The sequence below is a fragment of the Zootoca vivipara genome, chromosome 2 (genome assembly GCF_965207765.1).
Source record: "Zootoca vivipara chromosome 2, rZooViv2.hap1.1, whole genome shotgun sequence".
NCBI lineage: Eukaryota > Metazoa > Chordata > Lepidosauria > Squamata > Lacertidae > Zootoca > Zootoca vivipara.
Window position 1 is genome coordinate 114,348,501 of NC_142584.1, and position 15,549 is coordinate 114,364,049.

The 15,549-nt window shown below is 47.6% G+C and overlaps 1 protein-coding gene across 3 annotated transcripts; it reads right to left on the reverse strand.

Moving 5' to 3' along the window:
* Positions 1 to 4,802: 4,802 nt before the first annotated feature.
* Positions 4,803 to 15,241, reverse strand: LOC118080232 (uncharacterized). 3 transcript variants are annotated; one of them, XM_088663881.1, is made up of 5 exons: positions 13,565 to 15,241; positions 10,693 to 11,668; positions 9,985 to 10,102; positions 6,837 to 7,319; positions 4,803 to 5,915 (listed from the first exon to the last, which is right to left on the reverse strand). In XM_088663881.1, the coding sequence occupies exons 2-5, from the start codon at positions 11,428 to 11,430 to the stop codon at positions 5,302 to 5,304; spliced, it is 1,953 nt and encodes a 650-aa protein (XP_088520007.1). In that variant the 5' UTR covers positions 11,431 to 11,668; positions 13,565 to 15,241; the 3' UTR covers positions 4,803 to 5,301. The 3 variants fall into 3 exon arrangements, with proteins under 3 accessions (XP_088520007.1, XP_060126651.2, XP_088520008.1); XM_060270668.2 differs by lacking the exon at positions 13,565 to 15,241 and adding an exon at positions 12,424 to 12,510; XM_088663882.1 differs by lacking the exon at positions 13,565 to 15,241 and adding an exon at positions 11,989 to 12,365.
* Between the last annotated feature and the right edge of the window lie 308 nt (positions 15,242 to 15,549).

Genomic DNA, 15,549 nt, shown 5'->3' on the forward strand with positions numbered 1-15,549 from the left:
AATGCACTGTGGTTGGGAACCTGTGGCCATCCTGATGTCACTAGACCATAAGTGCCATAATAATAATAATAATAATAATAATAATAATAATAATAATAATAATAATATATTATTTATACCCCGCCCATCTGGCCGGGTTCCCCCAGCCACTCTGGGCGGCTTCCAACAAAATACTAAAATACAGAAATCCATCAAACATTAAAAGCTTCCCTAAGCAGGGCTGCCTTGAGATGCCTTCTAAAGGTCTGGTAATTGTTGTTCTCTTTGACCTCTGGTGGGAGGGCATTCCACAGGGTGGGCGCCACTACCGAGAAAGCCCTCTGCCTAGTTCCCTATAACTTGGCTTCTCGTAGCGAGGGAACCGCCAGAAGGCCCTCGGCGCTGGACCTCAGTGTCTGGGTAGAACGATGGGGGTGGAGACGCTCCTTCAGGTATACTGGACCGAGGCCGTTTAGGGCTTTAAAGGTCAGCACCAACACTTTGAATTGTGCTCGGAAACGTACTGGCCACGCTGGCTGGAGCTGACGGGAGTTCGAGTCTCCCAAAACACATGGACACACGCAGCAGGTTCCCCATCCCTGAAATACACAAATCCAAAGCGCCAGCCCTACCATTGGGTTTCTTAATTCATTTGTGATCCTATTGTTTTGACTGTAAGAAAATCCTGTAAGCGGCTTGAATGTTCCAAAAATAAAAGCAAACACGTGGGATTTGAACTCTGACACCAGATACCCAGAGCAGAGAAAGCACAGAGCCTTGCGTGGGGAGTGGCCATCCTGAAATTTAAATCATTTCCCTGGATAGCCAATGTGGTGTGTGGTGTGGTTAAATGTCTGGACTAGGACCTCATTAACCAGGGTTCAAATCCCCACTCTGCCATGGAGCTCACTATGGTGACCTTGGGCCAGCCAGTGCCTCGCAGCCTAGCCTGCCTCACAGGGTTGTTATGAGGATAAAATGGGGAAGAGGAAAATTAGGTGTGCCACCTCCAGCTCCTTGGGGAAATGTAACTAATAAACAACAACAATATAGTAAGTCAAACATGAAACCTGGTAAACATTTCTCTCTGCACTTTTCCCAAATCAGTTAAAAACAACAACAACAACAACAACAACAACAACAGAGGCTCCACATTCCCAACACTCATACACACATTTACTGGGGAAAAGACACTGTGATTGCAGTCAATGGGGCTTACTCCCATCCCATGCAAGCCTACAAGGGAATTGAAAGCTTAGCGGTCTTCCCTCCCCCAAGAACACCTCTGATCTCCCTCCCAGCAACCTGACATTCACCTGACACTGCCCTGGAGGAGGACTCTGCAGCTGCAAAACGACCACTTCAGTCCAGGAGAGATGATGTATACATACATATACAGTATATTTATACTGTATACTGTATATTTAAAGCTGTTTCTGTGGGCGGGATCAGAGGAGGAAGGGGTTTGCCTACATTATTTGCATAGACATTTAAAAAACAAACAAGCACCCTCTCATCTCTATGATTACTTGTGCTCTGTTTTGTTTGTTTTACCTTTCTGAAGTTCAGATTCACCTCCTGTACAAAACGGGCTTTTCTTTTTCTTCTCCTGCCCCCGATTTCTATTTTCTACATAAATTTGCACGCGCAGGTGGTGGTGCTTAAAACCGGTACCATCTTCTTCGTTTTTTTAGTCTCGCAAAGGCTCCTGGGAAATGTAGTTCTCTGCTAAGAAGAAAATTCTAGGCGGGGGTGGGGTGGGAGGGGGGGAACTAGTTTTTAAGAAAAAAAATACACACACACGCACAGTTGTGGTCTAGCTTCCCTTCCCGATAAATGGCAAGGGCTCTTCAACGCTTGCTTTACTCAGAGTAGACCCACTGAAGTGAATGGGCACGCCACTAACTTAGATCCGTTGATTTCAATGGGTCTACCCTGCATTGGACTTTTTGTTGAATGCAACCCAGTGTACTTCTGGGAGCATATTTTTATTTGTTTCTAGAAGACTGCACTTGGAATACTGTGTACAGTTCTGGTCGCCTCAACTCAAAAAGGATATTGCACAGCTGAGAAAAAACAGGCAGCTCTCATGTAAGGAAAAGGCTGCAACGTTTGGGGCTTTTTAGTTTAGAGAAAAGGCAAGTAAAGGAGGGGAAAGGGCTATTGTGCCTGAATCTTGCTTGCTGGTATTCCACAGGCCGGCCCCTGTGAGAACAGGATGACAGACCAGATGAGCCTTTGGTCTGATCCAGAAGACTCCTCTTATGTTCTTAAACGATGAAATAATAAAATAATAAAATAATTTATTACTTATATCCTGCCCATCTGGCCAGGCCTCCCCAGCCACTCTAGGCAGCTACCAACACAATATTAAAAACTCATGGCAGGGTCCTTTCCAAATCTACTATTCTGTGATTCTCTGAAAATGTTTTGAACAAAAATGCTTTGTTTGTCTTCATATGCCTCCATGAGGGGTCTGGAGGGTGGCAACACAAAAACAGGTCCTTTTCTGCAGTGGCTCCCCATTTGTGGACAAGGGCTCTTCTGGCATTTTCGTTAGCTATCTTTAGGCGCTACGCAAAAAGATTCCTCTTCTCCCAGGGGGATTACTGGTTTGTTTGTTGTTTTGTTTGTTACTATGTTTTGTGTTTTTGTGTTCTTATATGTAAAATGCCCTGTGATCCTCAGATGAAGGGTGTTTTTGAAATTTGATGAAGTAATAGATATACAATAATGCCTACTACAAAAACAAACAAAACCATTTTCCTTACAAAAGAGCAATTTATTTAAATCTATCACTATATGTTGCAGAAACGTTCTGGTCATTGAGGCAGTCCCTAAGAAGGTTACATTCTCTATTTGTGGGATTTGTGACAACCATTGCGGGTTTGCTTTTATTTTTTATAAACAATATTTTATTAAAATGCCCTCTAGTTCTGATATTCCAGTGTGTACGTGCCAATGCTTTCATAGCCCAAATGAAACGGCAGACCCTCAAGATGAAAGAAGTACCAGAAAGTACCAAAAATACAGGAAAAAAATTTGGAGGAAAATTGCAGAGCCCAATAAGGACAACTGGGGAATGGGGGAGATAACTGGTTGGAGGGCCTTGAATCTTGAACAGATACACTTCACTCTGTAACAATTTGCTAGACACAAACACAGCACTTTCCAGGTGCTATTGGACTCCAATTCCCATCAGCACCCGAGGGCCAGCATGGCCAATAGTCATAGGGGATGATGGGAATTGGAGTCCAGCAACCTCCAGAAGACCCCCCCAAAAGTTCCCCCTATCCCTGCTCTAAAGGGGGGGGGGCATCCTTGCTTAACATTTTCCATGCTGACATTTCAGCTTATACACAAACCCTGTAAATATGGCCACACGTTACTAGTCAATGAACGCAGCCCGATCCTGCGCAGACTGGCTTCCCATTTTTCATTGAAATACCGGGTTTATATCCCTTCAATTTCCCACTCAGTAAGGATAGAGAGAGAGAGAAATTACTCAACTGGTGCTTCTCGTGAGGGAATACTCCAAATTCACGATTGCAAAGAATCAAGGGCAGGTGAAATGATCCCTATTCCAGCTCAAAGCTTTTCATTATCATATTCTAACGGAAACTGATTAGAGATGCTTACTGCGGCTCTGAACTGGACTGAAAATACTTTGTTTGCTTGCTTTCAAAATACTGATAATCTCTGGAACATTTATAGCCTGAGAAACAGGGGGCAGAGAGAGTATGTGCTATCCGTTGCTGTTGTTTATCTCTCTCTTCCTTGAGTGGAGTGCCTGAAACTTTGTCTCCCTCGCCACAGGCAATCAGTCCTAACTGGCACATTCAGCTTCAGGGATGGGGAACAGATATTGCTAGACTACAACCCCCACTGCCCTTGACTTTGGGTCACATTGGCTAAGGGCAGCTGGAGTCCAGCAGTAAGTCCAGCAATAATGTAGCAAGAACCAAGTGTTTGGCACTTCTGTTTCATGGAGCCACATGGCTCTGAAAAGACAAAGCTCTCTTCAAACGCCCCAGACGTCATTTAGCTCGCCAGCGTTGTCTTCCCCCAGAGAATCCTGGGAAGTGTAGTTTGTTAAAGGTGATGGGCATTGTTAGGTGACCCCATATTCTCCCACACGGAGCGACAGTTCTCAGTGTGGTTTAACAATCAATCCATCTATCTTCACAGGGGAACTCTGGGAACTGCAGCCCTGTGAGGGGAACAGGAGCCTCCTAACAGCCCCCAGCACACTTAACAAACTATGTTTCCCAGGATTCTTTGGAAGGGAAACCAGGAGTGTTTCAAGCAGTATGATAATGCTTTAAATGCATAGCCCGGATGAGTCCAGAACTCTCATTACAGTCGTACCTTGGAAGTCAAACGGAATCCGTTCTGGAAGTCCATTCGACTTCCAAAACGTTCGATAACCAAATCATGGCTTCTGATTGGCTGCAGGAAGCCACGGAAACCCCGTCAGACATTTGGCTTCCAAAACTATTTCATACGACATTCAGCTTCCAAAAGTATTTCACGAAGTGGAAGTGTGACTTCCAGGTTTGCAAGCAAGGAAGAGAAAAAATCCCAAGGACTCAGGCCAAAATGGCAATTTACTAGATATGTGATTTTCAAGTCTTAAGTGAAATTGATTCCTTTTACAGATGAGATGAAAACTCCAGGACAAGGCCCTGTATCGATAATCTTCCTGAGCTAATCTCTTAAGAGTTTCAAGGTCGAGGAATATCGAAACAGGGCCTTGTCCTGGAGTTTTCATCTCATTTGTAAAAGGAATCAATTTCACTTAAGACTTGAAAATCACATATCTAGTAAATCAAAATTTTGGTCTGAATCCTTGGGTTTTTTTCACTTCCTTGCTTGCAAGTTCCACCAAGAACTCCAATTTCTTTACTTCCAGGTTTGCGGCATTTGGGAGCCAAAACGTTCGACTTGCAAGGCGTCCGGGATCCAAGGTACAACTGTACTACTTATGTTCCAGACCACGACACTCCTTGCGCTGATGTGAACGACATTTGCCATTTTATCCATCGCACGGAGCAACGGATGGATGTTCAGCTTGTCGTCTAAAACCCCTGGAACTTCCTCATGTGGATGTGAAACCCATTTTTAGCTGGGGACCTTTACGGTGGAGCACAAGCGGTCTGTCTTCAAGCTTTGGGATCTTGCGTTTTATCAACCTACAGTACAATGCATCTCTGCAGCAAACACCATCGAGGTCCCTCCAGACATGGATTGCAGGGGCGCACACAGCCTCACTTGTGTCTCCTGCCATCTAGACACACACAGTTTTGAAGTTCCTCCCGGCCATCAGAAATGTGGCTTCTTATTTCCATGCGTCCTCTCGTGCTTGACGAGGTGCGTGGTCTGGCGGAACTTCCTCCCACAGATGGGGCACGGATATGGTTTCTCTCCCGTGTGGATTCTCTGGTGTCTAAGAAGGTGCGACAGACAGTTGGAGTTGTGGCCGCACTCCAAACACCTGAACCGATTCGTCCTCTTGCGGCCATTAAGGCTCGGCTTGGGACGGCTGCCCCCCTCGCACTTCGCACACTGATACGTTTTCTTCCCTGCATCTGCCATCTTTCCCTTGGACACCGCCGGGCTGAACTTCTTCCCGCAGTCCGAACACTTGTGCAGCCTCTCTCCCATGTGGGCTTTCATGTGTCTGTTAAGGGAGGATCTGTGAATGAAGCTTCTCCCGCAGATGGAGCACACCGGCCTTCCTGCTCCTTGCTGTCCCGCTTGTGGGATTGCGACTTTGAAGTAAAGCTCTTCTGCCACGGGCTTATCCCTCCAAGTCACTGTTGTTCTTCCTCCTCCCCTCTTTTCATCGTCTTGCTTCTCCTCTCCACACACTTCGTTTCCTTCCGACGGGACACAAAGCAGCTCGCCGTCATCCTGAATCGTCCACACAGGGCCTGCTGGAATGAAAGTCAGAGAATCTGATGTTAATCCTTCACTGTTTTCAGGGAATTATTGTATTATTTTGAAATGCAGTAGAAATATGAGATGATTAGGATTCCTTCCGATCTCAAAGCATGGGAAGTCAGATAATAATAATAATAATAATAATAATAATAATAATAATAATTTATAATTAGGGATAACATTGGGAATTGTTTGATTATTGGATAATTTGTATAACTTGGAATATATAATTTGCTTATTAATATTTTTAATAAATATTAATTTTTTAAAAGACAGAGAATCATAGAATTACCTCCTGCAATGCAGGAATTTTTAATCCAACATGGGGCTCAAACCCACGACCCTGGGATTAAGAGTCTCATGATCTGAGATGAGGAATTTTGCAGACAATTACGCAGACAATCCCCATGGTTAGGGCAAATTAACGGCCTTTTGGGCTTCCTCCACGTGAATAGTTCACTTTTTGAATAATAAGAATCATATGTCATGGGGGGGCATCAGGATTTTAGAGGTGCTTAGGTGGGGCATGGCCAAAAAAAGGTTGGGAACCACTAACTTAAAAGAAGAATAGTCACTTGAGCCAGGGAGGCCTATTCTGACCTGTTTTTCTTAAACAGACTGCACAGAAAAAGCAATTTGGTTCCACAAAATTCATTCCGATTGTGCAGATAAAAGATAACAGATAGAATTCTACAGGATGGGGTACTGGTGTGTGAAAACAGTCCGGATCCAAGCATCCCCAGATGGTGGAGACACCAGGCCTCTCTGCTTGGTCGCAAGTGGTTGAAAGCAAAATGTGCCCGGCTAATTTTGAACACTGGTCCAAACCGACCAGTGGCAGGGCAGGAAGGGTTAAGGACTACCAGGCTCACATCCGTGATCCAGTTCCCCACACCTGCTTTAAATTTACACACCTGCTGTTGTGATTCTGGGCGACTTTGCGGCTATTTCCCCCTCTTGGCCTCTTTGTCCAGCCGTCACCCCCTTTTTGTGAACTCTCTGGTGACTCACGAGGCTGTCCCTCCGTGGGAAGCTCTGCCCACAAACCGCACACCAGTGGGACTTCTGTCCCGTGTGGATCTTCTGATGCCGAAAGAGATTCGCTCTCCGTGTGAAGCTATGTCCGCAGACTGTGCATATGTAGAGCTTGGGCTCTGTGGGTGTTATCTGGTTTTCAAGGCCTTGCCTCCGGGTCACGCTCCTCCTGGAGAATGTGCTCCTCCTCTCCTGTGTCCCCAGAGGTGGGACTGAGAGTTCAGGGAGCTGTTCACAAGCAGCCGCCGCCACAGATCTCTCCTGCCAGCTTCCTTCATGCTGCTCCGCTGTACCTAGAACCCCGAAGTTGACCTCCAGCTCCTCTCTTCCCACATTGTTCTTGTTTGTCAGTTCATTGCCTCCTGGAACAGAAGGGGATTGGGGTAAGCAGGGGAAATGGGTGGGGGAAACCGCGCCCCAAATGTCGTTGTCACCTGTCTTGAGACAATGGAGTGTGCCTCTAGGGGTGAAGTAAACGTTTCTGAGCACAATTCAAAGTGTTGGTGCGGACCTTTAAAGCCCTAAAGAGTCTCGGCCCAGTATGCCTGAAGGAGTTTTTCCACCCCATCGTTCTGCCCGGACACTGAGGTCCAGCGCCGAGGGCCTCCTGGCGGTTCCCTCGTTGCGAGAAGCGAAGCTACAGGGAATCCGGCAGAGGGCCTTCTTGGTAGTGGCGCCTGCCCTGTGGAACGCCCTCGCATCAGATGTCAAAGAGATAAATAACTACCTGACTTTTAGAACAGGCATCCCCAAACTTCGGCCCTCCATATGTTTTGGACTACAATTCCCATCATCCCTGACCACTGGTCCTGTTAGCAAGGGATCATGGGAGTTGTAGGCCAAAACATCTGGAGGGCCGCAGTTTGGGGATGCCTGATTTAGAAGACATCTGAAGGCAGCCCTGTTTAGGGAAGTTTTTAACGTTTGATGTTTTATCACATTATTATTATTATTATTATTCTGTTGGGAGCTGCCCAGAGTGGCTGGGGAAACCCAGCCAAATGGGCGGGGTATAAACAATAATTATTAATTATTATTATTATTTTGCACTAGCAGCACTGAAGTGACCTCTCTGGGGTGCAAGCCTGAGCAGTGTTATGGGGGTCCTGAGTTCCCCAGAGGACAAGACCTCTCTCTCAGCCTCGCTGAGGATAGCAGAGCAATACATTTGGCACCAGCTTGGCTGCAGAAGTGGCTGGAAGGAGGCGTACAAGGCACCATCCAACCATCTTAGGGAATGCACTCTGGATTTGTGTAGGGTTTACTCCTTAGCCCTTTATTCTCCTGAAGATATCCCACAAGGCAGCAGAGGTTTCCTTCTGGGCTACCTTCCCTTCATTTCCCTCTACAGCAGTGTTTCTCAACCTTTTTTGGGCCACGGCACACTTGTTCTATGAAAAAAATCACGAGGCACACCAACTCTGTGCCGCCCTATATTTAGTTTAGTTTGTCTAAATTTTGCCGCGACGTGCGGCGACGAGAAGGGCGATTTACATTGTCACGTGCCTGGCGGCCGCCAATAGTCAGTGCTGACCCGCCGGAAAGGAAGTTGTTGAGCTTTTTTAGAGGAGTTAAAGTTGTTGAGCTTCTTTGAGGGAAGCCAGTGATGTACCAGTGATCTACCACAGACACCCAGTGATCTACCGGTAGATCACGATCTACCTGTTGGACATGCCTGGAATAGACCATGTGAAAAATGAACATAAGGCTTTAGCTGCGGTCCGTTCATTTTCAGCTTTGTATTATTGTTATTAAAAAAGACATTCTGTTGTTGCGCCCATAACCTCGGTTTAAGGCGCCCTTGAGCTCCTAGCTTTCATATCTCAGTTTCTAGCACTGCTTTGAAGCATACACATAAAGACGGTAAGTGTGAATTTTCTAAGGACATTTCCAAAAAACACAGATTTACTCGCAGCTCCTTACTCAAGAGTGCCCTGGAGGAACCAATCAAAGTTTGCGAAATCGCCTCTCTCTCCATAGAGCTGTATACCGAGGGCAGAGCGGATCACACACACATATAAACACGCACAAAAGTTGCTTTTCTTTCCAAAACGCAGAGCCTCTTCCGGATTCCTGCGACGGGCATGCAAATCCGTTTCCAGATCCGCCAAGCCAGGCTCTCGCATCGCTTCGCATCCACCTTAACTCCTCCCCGGCCCCGTTCCCACCCACTTAAAAAAGAAAAGAAAAAGCGTTACACCGAATTACCTCTTCCCTTCCGTGTCCACAGCCTGGATGTAAAAATACCGGGCGGGGAGGACCACCTCTGCTCTCAGGCCGGGTCCCCATACCAAACTCTTCTCGGGGCTCAGCTGGCTCCCCGCAGCCGACTCGCAAAGGGCCAGGATCACCGTACCCAATGGCCAGTAGCAAGTCAGCCCAAGGCGGAACATTTACAGAGCTTCCCGTCGAAGGAGCAAAGGGCAATGCGGGGGGTGGGGAGGCGAGCGTCTCTCTCGCGCTTAGAGACGGCAGTTTTGCAGGACGGAAGGCAGCGGGTGTTTCCTCCGCTTCCTGCCCTCGTCCGAAAGCTGCAAGGGAGAGGCGGCCTTTGTCTGGGCAATGCATGAGCGGGGAGAGGCTCCGGGACGGCAGCCACATGCCAGTTCCTTTGTCTTGTGACGGCAGCCCCTACTAACGACGGCCGGAGCCTTTGCGCTCCTCCGCCCGCATCTCCGGCGCGGCAAGAAGAGAGGGGCGAGGGGGGGGGTCGCCAAACGTCGCGGCACACCAGCCAGTGTCTCGCGGCACACTAGTGTGCCGCGGAACAGCGGTTGAGAAACGCTGCTCTACAGCACATGCAGAAACCACCTTCTTAATCACTGGACCCACTTTTGGTCTCGTCCACTCAATTCGCTGGAGCCTGTCTTCGTAAGTCCCTAATTCACCTAATTCTTCCAACTCTATGATTCTATATACAGATTTTTTAAAAAACAGCTGGCACATCTGCATATATGAAAACCAATTGTAAGGTAAGGAACGGCACTCGCTGCCTCAGCACTGGAAATAGAGGGAGCTATTCCATACCTAGAAAGCCAGCATTCTGGCTGCTCTTCTTCTTCATCTCCTCCTCCTCACAGAATTCTGGTGCAGTCTCATCCCCTTCAGAGAGGGTCACAACCACTTCTGCCAAAGTTCCTAGAGCCTAGAACAGAGTGGAAAGAGAGAAGAGGTTAGCAGCTCAAAGGATCTGTTCAAGGATCTCATTCCTCCATCCATGTTCTATCGCCAATTCTGCATCCCGCCAAACCTTTTAGGAGAGGTGGGGAGCCTTCTATGCCTGATCTTTAACTGCCCACGCCTGGCAGGCGAAACCTGAAAGGGCACAGCCATGCACTGCTCTCTTAACCTCAAAAATCCAGGAAGTCCAACAGCCCTGTGTGGCTCTTTGCAAAAGGGCTTTTAAACAGCCCTGTGTGAATTTTTGAACCTCCCATTTTCAAGGGCTCAAAAAGTAGCACAGGGACGAAGGAGCGGTTTCCACTGAAATGGCTGCTAAAATGAAGATAACCCCCTCCATTTCAACACATGTCCCACTGCCCATCATGGGAGCACTTCTTGCTCCAGCAAAGAACAATCGGGGGTTTGCCTTAAAGTTTCCAATTGTTCCTTTGATGCCCCTCCATTATACATGGCATCAAGTAGAGGGTGCGGGGGGGGGGGGGTTGGCTTGCCCAAAATGGCCTTGCAGGGCAAATGGGGATGGCCAGAGGTTCCCCAGCTCCTTCGCCTCACCTGTCCTTCCAAACCTTCAGCCTTTCGCTGTCTCATCAGGAAATCCTCAGCCAGGGCCACAGCCTGGGAGCAGGTTGCAGGAGTACCATCTCGGACCCAGCTCTGCATTGCCGGTGGCAAGACCGCCAAGAACTGCTCCAGGATCACCAGCTCCAGCACCTGCTCCTTGGTGCGCCTCTCTGGCTTCAGCCACTCACGGCACAGCGCATGGAGTCGGTCGCAGGCCTCTTGGGGTCCCTCAGCTTCTCGGTAGCAGAAAAGCCGGAAGCGCTGGCGCTGTGTCTCTGTCGTGGCGGCACCCTTGCTTGAGATCTCTTTGCCCGCTTTAACGCTGTCTCCCCTGTTGCCAGAGTCCAGATCCTCTGAGGTTTTGGGAGCTCCTCCTTTGAGGCCTGGCCAAAGACCAGTCGCTACCTCTCCACAAGCTCCCAAATCAGCTACCGTTTCGGAAGGGACCAGGAAGGATTTGGTGACGTCCCAGCGCATGGTTTTTGGAGACTCTGGGCTCTCCTTGTGAGGGGTGTTCACCGCCTTCAGGAACTCCTGCCATTGGACTTCCCAGCTGTGGGCCAATCCCTCCTCAGCTTCCAGCCGCCCTGGTCTCGGCATGGCCCAACTGGCAAATTCTCCAATCGTCCCAACCTGGGCAACACAGAGAGTCCTTGCTCCATTCTTCATTGCTTCCAGATCCCCAGGATTAACCACGCCCACCTCAGCTGCTGCGCATTCTCCTGACATCTTTACCACAGACAAATCTTGAAAACAGTTCTCAAGCGCATAAGATTTTTTTAAAAAAAGAAAAAGAAAAAACTGAGCCGCTTTCTGAAGGCAAGAAGCAAGCAAGGGATGCCTAGCCTTTGTGCTGGACTTTGTCCATTTCAGCTAGCTGATCTTGAAAGGAACAGGTGTGCAGAAAAACGAGGGGTTTGCACAGGAGCTACTAACAGCTTGCTCCTCTTGGAAACTCTGCTTCTCCCTAAAGGAAAAAAAAAAGAACTGTGAATCTGATCACACGCTTTCTGAACTTCCCCCCTGAAGAATCCTGAAAATTATAGTGTGTTAAGGGTGTTGGGAACTTTAGTTCTATGGGGTGAGGTATACCAAGTTGCCATAATTCTTCGACGGGGGGGGGGGGGAGTGTATTTTAAATATACTGTGCATATGCAGCCACTGAATCACAGCTGGTAAGGCAGTCTTCCTGCTTCTTTTGTAAAGAACTGGAGGAGGCTGGAGTTAATAGCCCATAAAAGCCCACCTAAGAATTAATATTTGCTTTTCCAAACAAAGAAAGCCCACCTAGTAAATTCAGAGCAGAGGTAGCATTGAAACTCGAGATCTTCCGGGATTCCACCCTTATCCCCACGCGCCCTCATAGTTCATCACCTCCGATTCACAGGCTTTTAAACCTGTTTAAAATTAATAAAATAAAATAAAATACAAACACCCCCGAGAGAAGCTGGGATTAGAAGCTTATTGCAAACGAACGGTGTAGTGTCCGGACGTTGAATTAAATAAGTAAGTCCTACAAATTCCACCCGCTTTCTCGCTCTAAGAACATAACTTTGGGGGTGGAGAGAGAGGAGGAAATCAGCTGCAAAGCTGTTTTACCATCCCACAAAACACACACACACACATCCCAAGAAATTTCTCCTCCGGCTTCTCAATACCTGCCCACCTTCTACTTCCACAAAAACTGATTTCCCTGCAAAGGAGCCTCTTTTTTGCATTTACTTGCTTCCCACGTGGCTGATGCCGACCAAAATAAGGACGAAGAAACTCTCCCGGCGGCTGGGAAAGGGGAGGAGCCTGCGTGGGGGCGTGTCAAGTCTGCGCGCGCGCGCCTGGATCCTGGGAGGACCAGCTTACTGCAGAAATCAGCAGCCCCGCCCACCCATCCCCCGTGGCCTCTCTAGGAATCCAAGGCTCTTAAACCCTGGGTGCCCGGAATGTGAGCTGTATTCGCTGAAACGAGGGGGTGGGTGGATTTTCCTGCAAGGCGAGGGGCGGAGATCTAAAACAGGGGTGGGATTGGGGGGAGGGGTTGCTACAGCCCTCCAAATGTTGGCCAATGGGGGCTGGGGTGGTGCGACCTGGGGATCTGCAACATCTGGAATAAAAGCCCCACCCCCATCAACGTTTGCTAAATGGTCAGAAGACTTAATATAGAAAAAGCTGCATTCGGCAGGTGGCGCCAAGAGAAATATTTGGAATTGTTTGTATGAAGTGCATGTGCAGCGGGCTCTGTCGGAACCCATTCCCTTCCCCCTCCAGCTCCCCCCCCCCCAATTTTTAGTTTTGAATGTATTTATTTTCACTGCAAAAAGTGAATGTAAAAAAAAATGTTTAAAAAACCCCCACATCAGGAGAGCTACATGTTCCACTATCCTTGTGATCAAGGGGTTTGAGCAATTCCTATGAGGATTATTATTATTATTATTATTATTATTATTATTAAGAGACCTGTAGGGTTGGAAGGGACCACGGTCAGCTAGTCCAGCCCCCTGCAATGCAGGAATTGCAGCAAAATGATCCCTAGCAGATGCCCTGTTTAGGGAAGTTTTGAATGTTTGATGTTTCATTGTGTTTTAATATCCTGTTGGAAGCCACCCAGAGTGGCTGGGAAGGCCCGGCCAGATGGACAGGGTATAAGTAATAAGTTTATTGTTGTTGTTGATGATGATGATGATGATGTTGCTGTTGTTTATTAAGTTTATAAACCACCCTTCATGAAAAGATCTCAGGGCGGTTCACAGAATAAAATGCAATGTAAAAACACAGGTAAATAATAATAACAAAAAACCCCAGCAAAACAATAAACCCCCCCCCTTCCCACAGACACATTTAAAAGGCTGTAGAATATTAATATTCTTACCCTAAAGTAATGAAGCCAATGTTGTTGTTTTTACAAAACGTCTTGTTCCCACTGAGGTCACATCAATGCCATGATTTAAAGCGTTCTTTTAATAGTCATGGAGAATTCTGGGAACTGCAGTTTGTTGAGGTTGCTAGGAAATGTTTTTTTGTGAAGCCAACAGACCACTTAATGATCTTCCTGCCCATTGCAGCCATTGTCATGTGCTACGCTGGGTGATTTTTCGTTTATATTCCCATTATGACTTTAATTTCTTACATAGTATTTTATTGCATTACAATTTTGAATTCAAAAATCCTAATACAAGAAATAAAGGGATAAAAATACAACTAAAAATCTATATGAATATTTAATACAATGCTGCAGACTGCCTAAAGGAAGCTTATGGCTTGCACTATGGGAAACCATGGGTTCGAAAAAAGGTAATCACCCCGTCGCAGGGATTCGAACCGCTGACCTTCTGATCGGCAAGCCCTAGGCTCTGTGGTTTAGACCACAGCGCCACCCACATATAAAATTGTATAAAATTATGCAAATAAAGGATTTTCCTTCCCCTCTCATAATGCCAGAACTCATGGACACCCAGTGAGACTGAATGCTGGACATGCAGCACAGAGTTCAGCTTTGGAATATTCTCCCACCAACTTGGGACGTCTGTGTTCAGAGAGGGCCACCTGTTCAGGCCAAGTGAAATGGCCACCTGGTGGGTGAAGAGGTGTTGGAGGAATCATGAGAGTTGGAAGGGGCTCCCTAGGGTCATCTAGTCCAACCCTAGGGTCATCTAGCTGCACGAATCGCAGCTAAACCATCCATGACAGATGGCCAACCAACCTTTTTGTAAACTCCAATGAAGGAGAGACCAGCACCTTCCGAGGGAGTCTGTTCCACAGTCGAAAAGCTTTTACCATCAGAAATCTCTTCCTAATATTTAGTCGGAATCTCCTCTCTTGTCATTTGAAGCCTCTGGAGCAGCAGAAGACAAGCTTGCTCCATCTTCATGCAAGAGCCCTTCAGATATTTGAAGACAGCTATTGGTTAAACCACAGAGCCTAGGGCTTGCCGATCAGAAGGTCGGAGGTTTGAAGGGGCGAGCTCCCATTGTTGGGTCCCAGCTCCTGCCCACCTAGCAGTTTGAAAGCACATCAAAGTGCAAGTAGATAAATAGGTACCGCTACAAGGGGAAGGTAAACGCCGTTTCCGTGCGCTGCTCTGGTTCGCCAGAAGCGGCTTAGTCATGCTGGCCACATGACCTGGAAGCTGTACACTGGCTCCCTCGGCCAATAGAGCAAGATGAGCGCCGCAACCCCATAGTCGGTCACAACTGGACCTAATGGTCAGGGGTCCCTTTACCTTTACCTATTATATCACCTCTGTGCCTTCTCCAGGCTAAACATACCCAACTGTGTAGTGGAGTCTCCTTTGGAGGTCTTTAAGCAGAGGCTTGACAGGCATATGTCAAGAATGCTTTGATGGTGTTTCCTGCTTGGCAGGGGGTTGGACTGGATGGCCCTTGTGGTCTCTTCCAACTCTATGATTCTATGATTCTAACTGCTCCTCCTAAGGCTTCTGGGTGTCATTCAGCCCACCCTGCACCCCTTAAGGTAGTCAAAACTATGGAATTTGCTCCCAGAAGAGCTAGTGACTGGCATCAACTTGGATGGTCCCTCTGCTCCTTTGCCCCCCCCCCCCGGCCCAATTCTACTCCACTTTACCTGGAGCAGAGAGCTTGGAAGCTGGATTGTGTAATCTAAAGCCAGAGGCCTTACATGCAACCCCCCCCCCCCACACACACATTCCAGGTATTTAATTAACTCATTCTGTAAGTGTGGACACTTATGCAGTCAAAACAGCACCACCCCGGGCACAAGAGGAATGTTTGCGGGAATCCCAAACTCTTCTTCTTTGGCGATCACTCATAGCCGACTGTCTTCCATAAACACGATTTTAACAAGCGCAAAGGAAACTTTGGTGTCCCATTGCGCCAG